Source organism: Synchiropus splendidus, chromosome 10, assembly GCF_027744825.2.
Source record: "Synchiropus splendidus isolate RoL2022-P1 chromosome 10, RoL_Sspl_1.0, whole genome shotgun sequence".
Taxonomy (NCBI): domain Eukaryota; kingdom Metazoa; phylum Chordata; class Actinopteri; order Syngnathiformes; family Callionymidae; genus Synchiropus; species Synchiropus splendidus.
The window spans coordinates 12,946,530-12,963,040 of NC_071343.1; the positions used below are offsets into that span (position 1 = coordinate 12,946,530).

Sequence of the window (16,511 nt, forward strand, 5' to 3'; positions counted from 1 at the left end):
TGAGATGATCCACAATTAGCTACTTGGAATTCACTGAAAAAGTCAGAAGCTGTAAAAGTCCTTTCTTTTTTACATTAAATGGCTTTTACTGACAGCTCTCTATATTTACTTCAGTCAGTCCATAATGACATTTCACACAAATAAAATAATATTTACAAATAAATTAATAATTCAGAAACATACTGAATGCAAGATTTGTATTTAACTATGATCCACACCTATAGTTTTTCTTAAAAAACAACATGTAGTATTCCATTACATTGATGATGTGAATAGCATATGTATGGTTCTGTTTTATATGTTTCATTATTTGGCTGCTATTTTTATTTCATTATTTTCATTATTAAGGACCGACAATGTGCCATGAAAATCATGAATTGTTCCAGTAATTGCTCTCTGTTGCCCCCGCAGGCCTCCAACCCTCTGTACAAGCAAACTGGATCCACAAGTTTCGGAGAGACGGATTTCGACATGTACGATAAACCCTTCAACGGAGGGTTCCACTGAGGACCCCTGACACGTGGCGCCGCAGGACCGGTCCAACCAGGCGATCCCCTGGAGGGCAGAGCTAACACGGGCACACTCGTCCCCAACACGCCAGGGGAACAGAAAGTGAGACTGTGGGAAATAAAAAAAAAACTTCTGTTGCCTTTTGCATCCATGAGAAGAAAGTTGTCCTCCTCAAGAGACTCTTCTGGTGTGCGTGTGTGTGCACACGATTCAGTCCGACACAAGGCATCTGCTTATCTTTGTATATTTTTATAAAACACTAAAATGTACGAGACAGGAAAACACTCCAGAATAATCTGATAGATTGATGTTTCACAGGATTGTCAAGAAGCACGTGCTGTTGAGGTACTAACGGTTACTAAGAGAAGACAGACTCACTCTCAGTTTGCACAGAGAATATTCACATGTTGTGTCAGCGTTTTGTGTGTATGTGTGTGTGTGTGTGTGTGTGTGTGTGTTGCCTCCCAGAGTTCTTTGTTCCTTCCGTTTCCAAAGCTGGATCTGATCGCTGCTCTGCTCTATAATTCAGTATAATATTTGGCTTCTGGAAGTCCTCGGCTTCCGACACATTATATCCACAAAAATGAGGGCTAAATATTGAGTTTATTTTTTCATCAATATTTCTGATAAAATGTAGGCAACCTCTGTTTTTCCCTTCTGGCCCAGGTTATTTCATACACTTGAACAAGCATGAATTTTGGACTTTCAAACACTCACTTCACATCCTGTGTGCTGCCATCAGAGAAAAACAAAAATGTGTATGATTATGTTAAATTTGCACAAACAAGCTGTATCCTTATTACCTCATTCGTACATGTGTTTAAACAATATAATTTGGTTTTTCATGTCATAAATATAATTTATTTGTACTATACATTATGTGACATTGTTAAAACTATATAAGATTTATATGACTGATTCAAATGCCTCATGAATTCCACACAACATGATGTATTGCACAAAGAAGATTAATATTATTATTGCAAGAAAAACAAACGTATGAACAAATTTTTAATTTTCCCTGTTGAGTGCATTTGAACGAAGATGATTATATTGCTTGAACAGGGTCCAAGTCCTTCCCAAACGGACGGATTGATGTACAAAGTCAGTGCTACTGTGTTGTCTCTACAGAATAGTTTGAGACATTCTAACCGAGTAATTGCATTGTACAACCAGTCCAGTCATGTTGACCCTCTTCTGGTAAAATTCCCCATCAAGGCTCCAGCTAAAACCATCTCCATCATCCTCCCTGGTCACAGCTGTCTTCTGCATCTAACAGCAACATTCTTGGTCCATGTCCAAAATGCATTGCCTCCATGATTTGGTCTACAAACTTGATGTCCCTCTGACATTGTCAAAATGGGTCCATGAAGTTCCCTCTAACAAATGATGCTAGCAACATTTGTACGTTAAAAATAACAGCTAACTATTCCATTCTAAAGTTCTATGTGATCAGCTCAGAGCTTCCATAGTTTGATATGTAGCTAAAATGTTCTGACCACCAGCCAGTGATATTTGAAATGCCATCGTGGTCTTTCATATGAAGGTTCAAGTTGATGAACTAACTTTTATAACTTGAAGACATTTTGCAAATATTTGTAACGTCTATGGTACAGCTATATTATTTGTGTAAAGAAAAGAATGCAGAGTTTTCTAAAATATAAATACAGTGATTCAACAACAAGTCCCAGCAACATTGTGTACATGAGTGTGTGTGTGTGTGTGTGTTTGAGTGATGCAGTTGTAAATATTCTAAGTGTGTACATATAGTGCCAAATGAAATTAATTTTTTTCTTTTTGTAGGGTTGATTAAAAAATATTTCCGTGCAGTAACTTTCCCACATGGATTTTCCAGACTCGTTTCACTTCATGTTTGAGAAACAATAAATCTGCTCCAGTCGGACATGTTTGGATTGTTCCTGTGTATTTGTGTAAACATATGAGCAACAACAAAGTTTGTTTCTTCAGCAATAATGTGATGGTGATATCACTTTGGAAAGAGGTTTTATCTCTGATACAAGCACATGACTAACCTGGTTCAGGCCACCTTTTGTCACAAGTGCGGAATCATTGCACTCAAACATTCCACTCAAGTGATGAAAACTTGTGGTCGCTGAATTCACACTTTCCCTGTCTGCAGCTTCACACCTATCTGACTGTCACACTTTCACTTCCCTGTTGTAGTTTTCCACATTGATTCACAGGACCTCAGTTTTCTCAGCAGGTCACCATAGTTTGCGTTAAACACGGTTCCATGAATCACAATACCCAGAGGTGTTCGTTCTCACAGCCTTGATTCAGACTTTTTTTCCGTCTCACAAAAGCTAAATTCAGAGTTGGTTGTCTGAGAGCCAAAAGCAAGTAGACCTCTGACCCCTGGGTGTGAATGTGAGCTTTGTCACGTCACAGCGATGGAATTAAATGTATTGTTGAACCCGAACACTAGCACATCCGTCCTGCTGCCTCTGGGGAGGGTGATGTTATCTACATGTAGAAACTGGAAAGCCTCCGGAGAAGCTCCATCCGCTGACATCAAGTGTACTAAAAAAACAACTGACACATCCGATGCAGAAATGATGCTTATTTGAAAACCTAGCTTCTTCGTCTACGCTTATATACAGTTGTGTAAGAGCGTTCAGTTCCCTACACGCTGCTGACATATAGCGGATAAATGGCGCAACTGACCAAAACAACTACAGTCAAAAATGTTCAAGATACCGCCCACGTTGAGTTCAAGCGTCCTGCCCCTGACATAAAACCGGCATGAAACACCAGGAGTGGGAAAACGAAAAAACGAAAAAAAAAAAAATCTTCACTTATGGTCACTATTTGTAGACTCGAGGAGAGCCAATTTCGTCTGTAAAATAATAATTGAAAATTATGCAACTAACGTAGGAACATAACGTGGACTCTCTTTATGGCAATTTTTACAACTGCACGTTATTTTATCAGCCTCTTGAATCTTATTATTATAAAATTACAGGTGGACAAAACGGATACTTCAGTCTTACTCTGAAGTAAGACTTTTGTGTCACTCAAATAAAAGAGTATGTGGTTTCGCTGTACAGATGGGTTTTAATACTAATACACACATTTCAATTGTGTACTCAGCTCGCACAAAAAAACTCATGAAACAAAGTTTCAATACAATAATAATCAAGACAACACACAAATGCAATTTGTTTTTATTGTGAGCCTCTCATTCATCCATTTGAAATAAAGCAAAGACTTCAAGATTGTGAACTCTGAAAGAGAGAACAGTATAGTTAGCAAGTTAGACTTCAATTCCAATGTGCAAAAATGGGCAAATCCACAAATACTCTGTACAGTACCTTTGTAGTGAGACAGGGTAGACAGGCCCTTAATATGATTGTCAACCGTATAATGAGCATCTTTCTAAGTGCAGAATGGGCAAAGAAAAAGTCCTGGGCTGCTTGTTTCTTGTTTCTTTGGAATCAAACCCAATCTCCAGATTGTTATATATCTCTATATAGACAACAAAATAAGCAAACAGAATCATCACATTGAAAACATTTTCATTTTTTGTTACAATGTGCAATACATATCAGACTTTTAATAAGGCTTTTAATCATGAAAACAAAATTTATTCTGACAAATATATATATCTTGTTTCTACATCATCATGACGTATTTCATCCGAATGTTATGTTACATTAGAAATCTAAAATGACTAAACCATATGCAATATAAAAATGTGGCAAACAGTTGACTTTTATGAGCACAACTAGCCATGACATCATGTCATGACATCCATTAAATACCGACTGATTGTGGGTGCGCTTTGGCTGTGAGATGCATTACGTTGTACTGTATTTGTGAAAAGTATTTTCTCAAAAGTTAGTTTTAGTTTAGTTTATGGAAAGAAGAGGATGCAGTTTTCTCTTGATGACATCAGTCTTAGATAAATAGAAAAATAATAGCTACCAAGCAATTACACAGCTTACCTGTCGTTCATCCAAAATTTCTCGTCTATAAAACGGCCAAATATTAAATGAAATATGATGCCGAATGTCTCGTCCTCAATGGCTGCGATAGTTGTGAAACAGCGCTATCTGCTGTCCTGGCGGTGGAGTTTTTCACACTAACGGGTGAGCTGATCGTGTTTATAAAGCCATTGTTTATTTATTATTTATTATCATTATTTTGAATAACATCTCCAATAAGAGCTATTTGAAATCATGTCCTCAAAGTGCCCTTGAAAAGATCAAATTATGATAATAATAATATTTAATGCGCCAATGCAACAAATGAAAATGGATCCTTAATATGGCACCAACAATATCAGAATGAAACAAGAAAATAATTGAGCTATTGCCAATTCAGAATTCTCCTTGTAAGCAGAATCCTGTTGTTGTTTATCAAGCCTGGACTCCATCCTTGATTTCACGGCTCCTGCTGTAGAATAGACTTCATGTCTACCTCCGACATGGTGGTATGTTTTCGACGCCGCTGGATTGGTTGCACGTCTGCATTCAAAATAACTTTAACATTGGGAGATAGGCCTAATCTGCAGTTGGATCCAGTCATTTATTTTGAAGGATACTTTGTTGGGAGATTGTGTTGGGGGTGGACTCAAGCTACTTACTTTTCTAGTGCCTTTCTAGATTAATAAAATGACTGAAATAAAAAAATAATGTCACGATAAATTGTGTTATTTCAGACAGTGCAACATTAACAAGAGGCATCAGTCTTTTCCTGACCTTGGTTAAGTGCCACTCACTGTCTCCACTGCCTTCATGAGGTCAGAGTCAAATGAAAAATGTGAAAATGATTCATAGTTATGAGTTTCAATTGTGACATTGAAACAGTCCAAATCGATTTTTGAAACTGTAAGTGTTACTTTTTATCTGTGTGTTTGTTTAAACTGACAATCCTTAAGCATTAAATGAAATATATGCATTTTTATGCAAGTTATTTGATATATTTTCCTTACTATACCCTTGATTTGTATTTCAATCACAATATTATTTGAGTAATATTCAACAGCCCCTGCCAGTGGCAGTGTGCGTATGTTTGTATATGCACGACAGTGTCAGTATATTATGTGGCACCCTGGGAAATTTAGCTCCTCACTTTTGGTCTTCAGTCACTCAGATGGTCCAACATCTGAGTGACTGCGCCACTCAGAATGTGCTGAGTGACGAGGGTAATCCATCATCTTCCAGTCAGACATGACGTCAGCTGCGAAAATAATGCAACCACATATATTGTTGCTTCATCACGACACAGACTCCGGCGAGTAACAAATTCTCACTCTTGTGTTTTCATTGGAAATTTTGCCGACGAGTCTCCCATTAAAGTGTGACTCTAACTCACGTCATGTCAGGGTTTCACGGTCTTAGCCCAACTTTCCATGTGTGAGTTTGAATGGGAGAGGCGCTTCAGAAATTATGGAGGTTCACATCATTTCCTCTGAGATCTGGAACCAATTGGAGGGTGTTTGCTGTGGAGTTGTGTTCAGGAGCCTGCGCTTCTCTGTTTCTCCAGTTCTGTTTCTTCGCTGTGTACTGGTATTTATCTTACATTCGAATTTTAAAATAATAACACAAGGATGCACACTTATAAACCGAAAAAGAAAATGTTATCTTCTTAAAGTATAAACGCATATATTGTCAAGTGAGTTTAAGGATATTGAGATATTTAAATTATGACTTTATTATTATATATATACTTTGTGTGCTATTTTAAGATGAGAATGATTGATGACTTTAAGTACTGGTTATTAAGTGTACAAGTGTTTGAGTGACCTGCTAAAATGTATATTGTTGGAACCAGAGATAGGCATTAAGAAAAATCCAGCTCAGACTAGTCAACTAGCTAAACCTGCCAGAACTGGCTGACAGATGAAGCAAGTCGACCAAAGACGTACAGTTTTGAGTTTTATGACCATGACTGTGTGGTATTAATACTTCAATTAGTATCAGACCTCAATTATGGGTCCCCAAAGGCCAATTGTGTTTACAGTTATCCTGCCTTATTATGAAGAAAACAAGCAAATGCAAACATTCACGGCAAAAAAAAATGTGACGTTAATATCATGTTTGTACAAAACATGGCGAGATGAAATGAGACTGAGAGATGAAAATAGTTGTAGGCATTTGTATATTAAGCTAAAAACATTGTTCATTCACTCCCATTGTGGTCATATTTTTTTTTTTTTCCTCGTTCATCATGAGCGCAGCGCTTTAGGTTTGAGGCTAGAATGAGTACTTGGCAGAAAACCTCCTCTCTCCTCCTGAATCTCACATTCATGTCTTCAAGGTCAAACCAGATGAAGTGTCTGGACTCAATCCTGGAGTTGTCAAGAGACGGTGTTCTTTAGGGTCATGGTTCCACTGTTTTTTTGTTTCAGATACATTTGCCGTTGCTGCACATGTGTCAGCAGTTATAAAGTTTCCCAAATAGTGGACCATTGTTAGTGCTGTCTGAAAACATCTGTTAACATCACAAAGACTCCCTCTTTGGAAGAAGATGCCAGTCCCTGTGTGGTCAGTGACTTTGCAGGAGATCCAGGGAATGTCAGCAAATGCAATCCTCAAAACTGTTCTCAGTGAAACTCTCGCTTTTTTTGGGTGAAGATTGATTTGAATATTTTGAAGGTCCCATATTACGCAAATGTCTCCATCTTGCACTCCCTTTCACTTCACCATTTGTCTGCATGGTCAGAGTGAGGAGCTCAGCTAATTCAAACACTGGTGATGAGAGAAAAAATTTGAGTAATTTCCAGACAATTGAGCTCATGAGAATATACGACACATCCACTGAATTTTAGAAAAAGAAGAACAAAAACGTGAAAACAAATGTTCTCATCTCATCTCATCCTCATGGTGATTGAATGAGCAGTTTTCACCCGTGGCCTCCCAGAGCTCCAAGACCAGCTGTGGAGACGGAGCTACAGGAACACCAGAGCAATGCACATTGATCACTTTCATGTCAATAAAACACATAGGATTTTATTGGTTTCATTGGAGCCAAATATCATATAATATATAATACAGTGGTACCTCGGTTCTCGACCACAATCCGTTCCAGACGGCCGTTCAAGAAGCCCATTTCCCATTACAATGAATAGCAAAAGAAATAATGCTGCATGTGGGAGGGGTTGCCGAGTGAGTGACGTCTCTCCAGAAGTGAAGAGGTGCCCGGTGCGTGTCCAGCTCTGAATGTGCGCTTCTCTGCAGTTTGGCTGTGACAAAGTCATAAACCAAATAACGCTCTGTCCCAGACTCGCCTCATCCCTGTCCCAGCTCCAGCCCACAACAGGACATCAAACCCTGGAGTGAGCGCTCCAGCCTCGGAGGTGTGGAGAGCGAGCACCTCCCCTGTGACACTCTACCACGGTCCAGTGCAGAGACAGGAAAGGTTTTACACCTCAATATGAAGAAAAAACTGTCAGTAAATGGAGCTAACGGGACACATCTGCATACAGAGGCTGCATTACACACAATAACAAAGCAGTTCGAGTTCTGGATTTTCGTTCGAAATCTGCAGCAAAAAAATCTCGAAATTTTAGTTCCAATTTGTTTGAAGTCTGGCCATTCGAAAACCGAGGTACCACTGTACTTGGAAACGTGACATTGATTGTTGTATGTCTAATGAAATTAACTGACAGAGAAGCGTTATTGGATGGGCGTATGAAGCGTGTGTTTAAGTAAGCAACTTAAAATGTGAAATTTTCAAGGGTACGTTTTGTATGGTTAGTCCTACGCCATTTGATGACGTAGAAGTAGGAATTGATTTTAAAACTACTTATAGCTTAAGCATTCAATATTTTCAAAGTTCTTAAACAAAAATTCACATGGTACTGAAGCCTTCAACGTCAAGTCATTTGAATTGGGGAGAAGCTTTCCCAGCCAGAATGTACATTCACCTCAATTTCATTTGATCGGTGACCAAATACAAGCTGTGTCATTTCCTGAGGGGCTGTATTTCCCAAAGTTGAGTCCATTATTCTCCAGCAGAGTGTCAGACATTCAACGCTTTTCTCTGTGTGAGCAACAGTTTCTTGGACTAACTGAATGAATTCATGGAAGTGAGCATGTTCGTGACGACTCATCCATTTTCAGTTATGCTGTGTTCTGCCACAGCTGGGAGTCGATCCCATTCTCGGCTGGGTTCAACCTTGAGAGGTGGCCAGCCCATTACAGAGCAATCATGTGTGACCGATTTGCGTCCAAACGTAACATTTTATAGAAAACACTGAGGGGCTCAAAACGGTTCTCATGTCTCGGCAGTTCACAGAAAGAAAAAAAAACTGTATTCACGTTTATTTATTGCCTACGAGTACTAGTTAGCGTGGCAACCCATTCTCAATCCTAAAATGTCAAACAACAAAAATTCTCAAGTGGACTTATATGTCAAATGTACCTCCATGATGAATTGGCAACCTGTCCAGGGTGTCCCATGTCTTGCCCTTAATAGCAGGCTCCTGCCACCCTTGAAGAAAATAAATGAACAAAAATGACCATATATAATATTTAGTGGAATATTTTGAACATTTCATTTTTGCATGCACAGCAAATTGATTTCAAATTTGGTATAGGTCTATAATGTAAAATGATTGCATTTTCAATTTTAAGATACATGCCAAATATACCCCATTATTAATGTTAAGTTAAAATCCAGAGAAAAAAACATGAATGCATTTGATAAAAGTGTTTTAGATATGTTACAACCCATTTGTAAAGCATTGTTAAAACTTGTTTCAATATTTGCAGGTACTTATTCATCTTCAAGTCTTTGTCATGGTATTAAAAAGGCAGGTTAAATGTTTTTATGTTGTTAATATGCTTGGCGTTATTTGAACAAATGATATCCATTAGAAACAAAGCACATTTTGTCAACAGCTTCTCAACAACTAAAACTAGTTGGACCAACAACATACAACTCCCCACAGATGACTCCAATTAATGGGAGAGGAAAACCCACATGTACTCTCTGAGTACTTCCCAAAATAGTGGCTGCAGTTGATTATCTTAAACTACCCGACTAAGTCACTTCCCCTCTCTCTCTGGAGGCAGCGGCATATATATAGAGTCGGTGGGCCGAGCGCAGGCTCCTGGAAACATCTGGAGCGCAGAGAGGTCGCTCACTGACGGCAGCAGGATGCGCCTCTTCACTCTCCTCTGGACTTTCGGGTTCCTTCTCAAAGAGGCGCACGCATGGGGCTACAAAAATGGAATATTTCACAACTCAATATGGCTGGGTGAATATAATCCGATTTCTTCCTACTGACTAATCAGCTTGATTCCAAATGTTTTGTATTTACAGTATTTTACCACTGACTTTTTCTCTAACACAGGGGTTTATTGTGGGGAATAAGAAGGATTAACAGGCTCTACACCACTGGAGTCACAGCTCTCTCTGCCAAACTGCATGTTTATTAGCTGGCTGAGTGCTGCCGGGACGACATGCCGGGGGAATGACTTCAGGGTTTCTGTTTGCCTCTGAGCAAATCGAGGGGAAAACAGAATTATGAGGGATTGTTTCTCAATATTTGGAGCTGCAATCCTGTTTTAAAGTCATGCATTTATACTAAAACCATGTTATTTCTGACTGAATTCATTTTCAAGGATTTTCTTTTTTTTCCAGATAGATAGAGAGAGAGGATTGCATTTAACTTGAGTCAAGCATGCGTAACAGCCCAAACAAGATCAGCAGTGGACCCCCCTGTGAGGGGGAATCTGGTGAATGCCCTTCGCTGGCAGACATTTGAGATAACAACATTGCTCATTGTCCGTCCTCCAAGCCTGCTAAATAAGTCACTTTTCAAAGTGTACTGAAAAATAGATTGTCAATGAAACACTACATGTTTAAGTGAATTTTCAAATCATGTCAGAGCCCTAGTCACATAACAATAAACTGTCATTTTCTTTCGGTAAATGTTACTTCATTCAATGCATGTAAGTCACTGCATTGGTGTCTATGTGTTCACTCGTAGAGTTTAGTGAACATGAGTGGATCACAGCTGTTGAGACAGTTTGAAGTGGCTGTTCATCATCTCTGCAGCTTTTTTTCGGAGTCTTTGTCTTACAATATTGTTTGGTTGAGCTTAACGCCGCTTAATTCTGTGCAAGAACAATCAGTGCTTGGGAAGCTACTTTGCAAGTGTACCTTGAAAAACTGCATGTAGTTCCGTCTGTCAGTAGTTTTAACAAAGTATTTTTTTTATTTCTTGCGTAGTAGTAGTGAGCATATACTCATCTAATAGAGTATTTAAAAAAATTAGCAAAAGGTAGGATACAAAATAAAATAACCAATGAATAGTTGAAGAGAAAAAAAAAAAAAAACACAATAACTGAACCATTCAAGCTATTTAGTTCAACTACATGCAGTTTAAATTCCTTGAATGCTGGAAGCAAGTATAGTTTTATGTGACACATGTGGCAGTGTGACTCAAAATAAAGTGTACGGTAAATTATTACAGTAATTATTGGTTACTAGCAGTTTGCATCATTAGCAACCGCATTTGATCTAGTGCTTCATTGAAGCCCCACATACTTCTGAATACTTTATAGCTATGTTAGGAAGTGTGTACTGTTTTTGAATAAACATAAGTGGTAGATATATAGAGTTTTGTCACTCAAACTTTTGTGACAGTAGTAAGATAGGAAAGGAGACAGAGAGCGCAGCTTCAGTCCAGCGCCAAAAAAATCTCCCACTGATAAAGTATCCTTCAAACAAATTCCTGAATCCAAATGCCAATCTGGCACAAATGCCAAAAATGGACAAATATCTCTCAATGGTAATGAATAGTTACTGACATTGATGCAGATCACTCCCAAAATCGAATCACTTGTTCCTTGTCTCAATGAAAATAGTTACCAAAAATGTCATTCGAATCCATCCGTAGCTTTCCATGTTGTTTTGCACAAACAGAAACATAACCTCCTTGGCACAGCTAATGAAGAGCTATATCTTTTGTCTCAGCTCTTTTTTCACCAGCACATAGTGATGCACCGTCTACATGATGATGAAGAGACTCCACCGTTCTTCGACCCAAAGACACTTAATGACCTCCATTTGGGAACAATGAATCACTTCCAACTTGGATAGGACTTCATTCAGTTTCTGCTGGATGGCACCAAACCCAACATTCTGTCTTAGTAAAAAAATTATAGATTCATAAATCATATTCATGTCATATTATTGTTCAGCATTGTCTATTAATATTAGTGCAAAACCAAGCCTCCAGCATCAGACCGTTGTGTGACCAGATTGGCCGACAAGAGGGTCGAGAGTGTCTCCCAGGAATGTGATGTTTGATGGTCTTGGCTGTAATGTTCAGCAAGATCTTGATAGAATCAGTTGGGATCAGGCCATGGTCCAATAACACACCATTAATCCACCAAGTGAGCTTTATAAAAATGAATCTCTCTCATGTTGTGGACCTTGATTTGCTGCCAGATTTTACTTTTGCAAATGATTAAACAGCCCTTTCCTCTGCTCTCTGACGTGACAGAACAAGCAGCTGGAGTTTACCACCGGGAGTCGCGCAAAGGGAGATACCAGCTGACTTATAAAGAGGCGAAAGCTGTTTGCAAATACGAGGGAGGGAAGCTGGCGTCCTACGAACAACTGAAGGCAGCTCAAGAAATAGGTCTGTAGCCACCCAACACACCTGATCGGGCAAACGCTGCGCAGCGCCTCCTCCATACAGAACTAACTGGTATGCACAGGAAAATAGGTCAAAGGCCAGAAGTAGTGAAGTGACACACTTTTTCCACTTTGCCGTCACTGACGGCAGAGCGACGTTCTAAACAACCCTCGCAAGGATTGTAAAAGCCGGTTAACACCTTTCTGGGTGGGTAGGATCACTGTTCCCAGGCCAGTCACTGGTGGCTCAGCGCCCTGTCAGAGACTCCCTCAGAGTTCCAGCAAGGAGGCCGCACCATTATCTGAGGGTCTGGCAGGCATCTGTTGAGTGCTCCTTAAAACAACACAAAGCACAAAGAGAATCTTGGATTGATGGGATTTAAACCAGCAAGTTAGTGTTGCTGTTTATTCTGGAAAACATTTGTTTAAACATCTGCTTGTGTTCAGAGCCATTTGAAAGTGCATGGCAGATGAATTGCAAAACACAACATTTCGTTCCTGTTAACAGTGAAGTCCTTGCTGATGAATCAGGCTGTGATACTCTAAAATGCCTGGCGCCCAAAATACGTCCCACTCTATCACATTATGTGGCCTTCAGAAGCTTGAAATTGGAAAAGAAATATTTAAATCATTCAGTGCATTCAGGCCTTCAACAGCTAGATTGCAATGTCCTCTAGACCTATATTCTCGACATTGATTTTGGACGAGTCGTCATACAAGTGTTTCACCACTGAGTAAACTTTATCTTCTTCCAGTCTTCACTCGAGATGCAATCTGTAAAGCTTTCCTCACTCCTGTTCAGGTTTCCATGTTTGTGCGGCTGGATGGTTTGGCAAAGGGCGCGTTGGGTATCCAATCGTCAAAGCAGGTGTGAATTGTGGTTTCGGCAAGGTGGGAATTGTGGACTATGGATACAGGCTGAACAAGAGCGAGAAGTGGGATGTCTACTGCTACAATCCAACCTGTGAGTATAAGTTTGACTCTTTGTAAAATACGTTCAATGCTATTCTGGCAGCATCAGCTTCAAGCATAGTAGGATATAATGAAACAATGTATCCAGAATGCGGGGCAACTTAAGTTGCTTTCAGTCCATGTCAGTTGCAATGGATTACCAGATGTTGATGGAGGACCTCCCAAGTAAAGTATAAAGGCAAAGGCAAAATAAGAAGCGATACAGTTTTAAAAATGAAAATATCATTTTGCAAAAATTGTAACTCTTCAAAATGGATGTAAAAGGATGTAATAAAAAGTGAGGAAACAGATATAATGTTGGGGGAAAATTCTAAAAGCAAAGTTAAAAAGCAAAGAGGTTTGAGTTGCCGAGTGTTACATTAATGCAAAAGAGTTTTATTTTATTTAGTGGGATTGTCTGGACAGCTTGGATACAATGAGGATAACAATAATATGTGATATTTAAAGGCATCTTCCACCACCTTAAAAGTAAAGTAGGGGTGACTCAGAGATGGATTCACCACGTCTTGAATGTTCTCTATCCTCACGACGTCAGGGATGTTAATCAGTACAAAATGGACCAACAATCATAAACGTTAAAATGATAAACAAGAGGTTGAATTAGAAGGAAGCATGACACAGAATAGCTTTTATCCCTTCTTTCATCTGATGTCCTGAATTGAAAGCTGGACAAATTCTTTCCTGCCTGCATGTATTGTTTGCTTATCCACAGGGGAGTATTTACTACTGTGTCTACTCAGTTTATGCTGAAGTGTAAGCTGAGCACAGCTCTGTTTTCAGTTCCATATAAATGTTTGGAAACCTGCGATCCAACTCAATGAACTTTCACCTGCCTTTCACTTGGCATCTTGCCTCTGGTGGCAGACTTGGCTCTCCTCCTGGTCCATGTAGTTTCACCATTAGTAGCTTGTTTACTCCTCCATGTGAGTGGTGGATGACCCTGTGTAATGTGAGCAGAATGACTGAGCTGGGGGAGTGGATTTATTTATTTATTTTCAAAATATTTATTTATATATTTTTAAGGAAATCTTCAAAGCTTCTCACATGTATGTATGTCTCAAACTCCAAGTCAATATGTATTAAATATGCATGAAATAAACACCTACGAAGCGTGTTGACCTCATGACCTACCAAGTTCAAGATAAAGTTTGTCAAGTAATCTGGACACTTCAGGGAATTCCAAACGCATTGTATTTGGCAAATCTCAGTGTAGTTCTCACTCTCAAGAGCTTCCACAAAAAAAAGTGTCCAAATAATTATCCAGTAGAAAATTATTTACTACAAAAACATGTTTGTTTATTAAAGTCTAAAACGTCTCTCCTTAAAAGACTAGAACTGAAAATGGTTGATTAAATAAGATTTATGACCAGCCTTTTTGAAGGTTGCCTCTGCTGAAGTTTAGAACATGTGCGTTCTATTTTTCCCTCCGAGATCTTTCTGCTCTTTCCTTTTGTTTTACAAGACGCTTGCACGCACTGGGGACCCCAAAACCAAAAATGTTTCCAAATAAACATAAATCCTAACCTCATTGTTGATGAAAAATGCTGGAATTACAAATTCATAGAGGACAATAATTATTGTGAACTTTCTCAGGACGTTTTTCTCCTTTATTTCTTCAGTATTTAAGGTTTTTTCCCGTATAAATAAATATCTCTCGGCTTGACTTACTAAGTTGGCTGTAAATGAGAGACTTCAATAATAATGATGTTCATGTGATCTGAAAGTTTATTCTTGAGTATTCTTTTTTGTACATTTTAATTTGGTTGATAGCATCACTTTGTCTTTGTTTTGATTATAAAATTTATATTACTTGCAATTAGCTTTCTCTTCTTACAAAATAAATTATTAAAATTCAATATTTCCCAGTACCAGCCAATCCATATTTAGGAGTTGAATTTTAATAACTGGTTAGGAATACTGTATTAAGATTTGGTTCACAAGTGAGGCAGCAGTGAAACCAAGGCAGAGGGTCTTTGGACATTTTCCTTCCTTTAACACAACTGTTTTCTTCAGCGAAAGAGTGCGGCGGCGTCCTGACTGATCAGCAGAGAATCATCCAGTCGCCTGGCTTCCCTGAGGAGTACCAGGATGAGCAGATCTGTTACTGGCACATCCGCGTGCGTCTGGGTCAGAGGATCCACCTCCAGTTCCGGGAGTTTGACGTGGAGGACGACCCTTCCTGTCTGGCGGATTACTTGGAGGTGTATGACAGCTACGATGACGTGTCCGGATTTGTGGGAAGGTGAGTGCTGCAATTCTTTTTCATAGAGCGATGGTTCATAACTGCTTATACAAAGAATGTAGCACAGTATATGGCAGTAAGGTAAAAATGTAACCACACAATAACAGTTAATACTTCTGCTTTTATTTGTATTAACACCACTACTACTACTTAACAATAACTACGTCTGTCCAGATACAACAATAATTCATCTATATTTGTAATTGTTTTCCACTAGTATTGCTTCAACATTTCATCTTCTTATTTCAGGTTCTGTGGTGATTATTTACCCGAGAATATCCTGAGTACAGGTGAGACAATTGTCAAGTACTGGGAAAAAAATATATTTTTGTTGACACCACTTTGTTTGTTTCATAGGGAACGTGATGACGCTCAAGTTCCTCTCAGATGCTTCAGTCACAGCCGGAGGCTTCCAGCTAAAATATCTAGCTGTAAATGCATCCTCACGTCATTCTAACTTCCTTCACTGAGCAGAGCACATACAACAGTGAACTTATAGTGTGCTGCATTATTTTATTGAGGTACATGTTTTACAATTCTGAAAGCTGAACATTTCCACAAGCCAGATGGAAGTATAATCATACTGCTAATATTATTCAAACCTAATTTCCCACTGAATTAAAACATAATGTGACTGTAGTAAATCTGAGTGTATGTATAGTAAACTATCGACGAAGTATATTTCACTTCTTTGTTATTCCCTCAAATTATAAATTCCAATACCTATTTTTTGTATGTTTGTATTTTATGAATTGACATATACTTAGCACTAGTATTTCAATAAAGTGTTCACCACTTGTGCATTGTTTGTTCTTGATTCAACAAAACACATCATACTGTTTTTGTTGCACTGTTGCTCTTATTTGTCAACGAATATCAGAGGCGGTATTTGTTATACGAAGACAATTCCATTTATTTTGTCATGGTTTCTGAGGGTTCCTCATCATGAAGGATTTCTCAAGGGAAGAAATAACATTATTCAGGACTTTTCTTTGCTTTAAAATAATTGATAAAGGCTTCATCAGAAATGTATGTGAGCATCATACTTATTGGAAGACGACAGAGGGGCAGGAGTTATTTTACTGTTGTGTCACTTGACTAGATATTTTTTTCTGTTATACTCATGTCGAACACCAACAAAGATGCTAGACAGGGGTGCAGATAAACAGCG

At 38.7% G+C, this 16,511-nt stretch overlaps 2 protein-coding genes across 2 annotated transcripts in view; both read left to right on the plus strand.

Annotated features, from left to right (window-relative positions):
- The window catches only part of itgb5 (integrin, beta 5), a 31,728-nt gene extending 29,315 nt beyond the window's left edge, over positions 1–2,413 (plus strand). Inside the window, exon 16 of the mRNA XM_053876560.1 lies at positions 412–2,413. Within this exon, the coding sequence (XP_053732535.1) occupies positions 412–507 (96 nt within the window). The 3' untranslated portion in view covers positions 508–2,413. The remainder of the gene's footprint in view (positions 1–411) is intronic.
- A 7,191-nt stretch (positions 2,414–9,604) lies between these two features.
- On the plus strand, positions 9,605–16,000 carry tnfaip6 (tumor necrosis factor, alpha-induced protein 6). Its single transcript, XM_053876561.1, has 6 exons — positions 9,605–9,736; positions 11,993–12,130; positions 12,929–13,090; positions 15,112–15,340; positions 15,590–15,630; positions 15,698–16,000. The coding sequence occupies exons 1-6, from the start codon at positions 9,637–9,639 to the stop codon at positions 15,808–15,810; spliced, it is 783 nt and encodes a 260-aa protein (XP_053732536.1). The 5' UTR covers positions 9,605–9,636; the 3' UTR covers positions 15,811–16,000.
- The last annotated feature ends 511 nt before the right edge of the window (positions 16,001–16,511 follow it).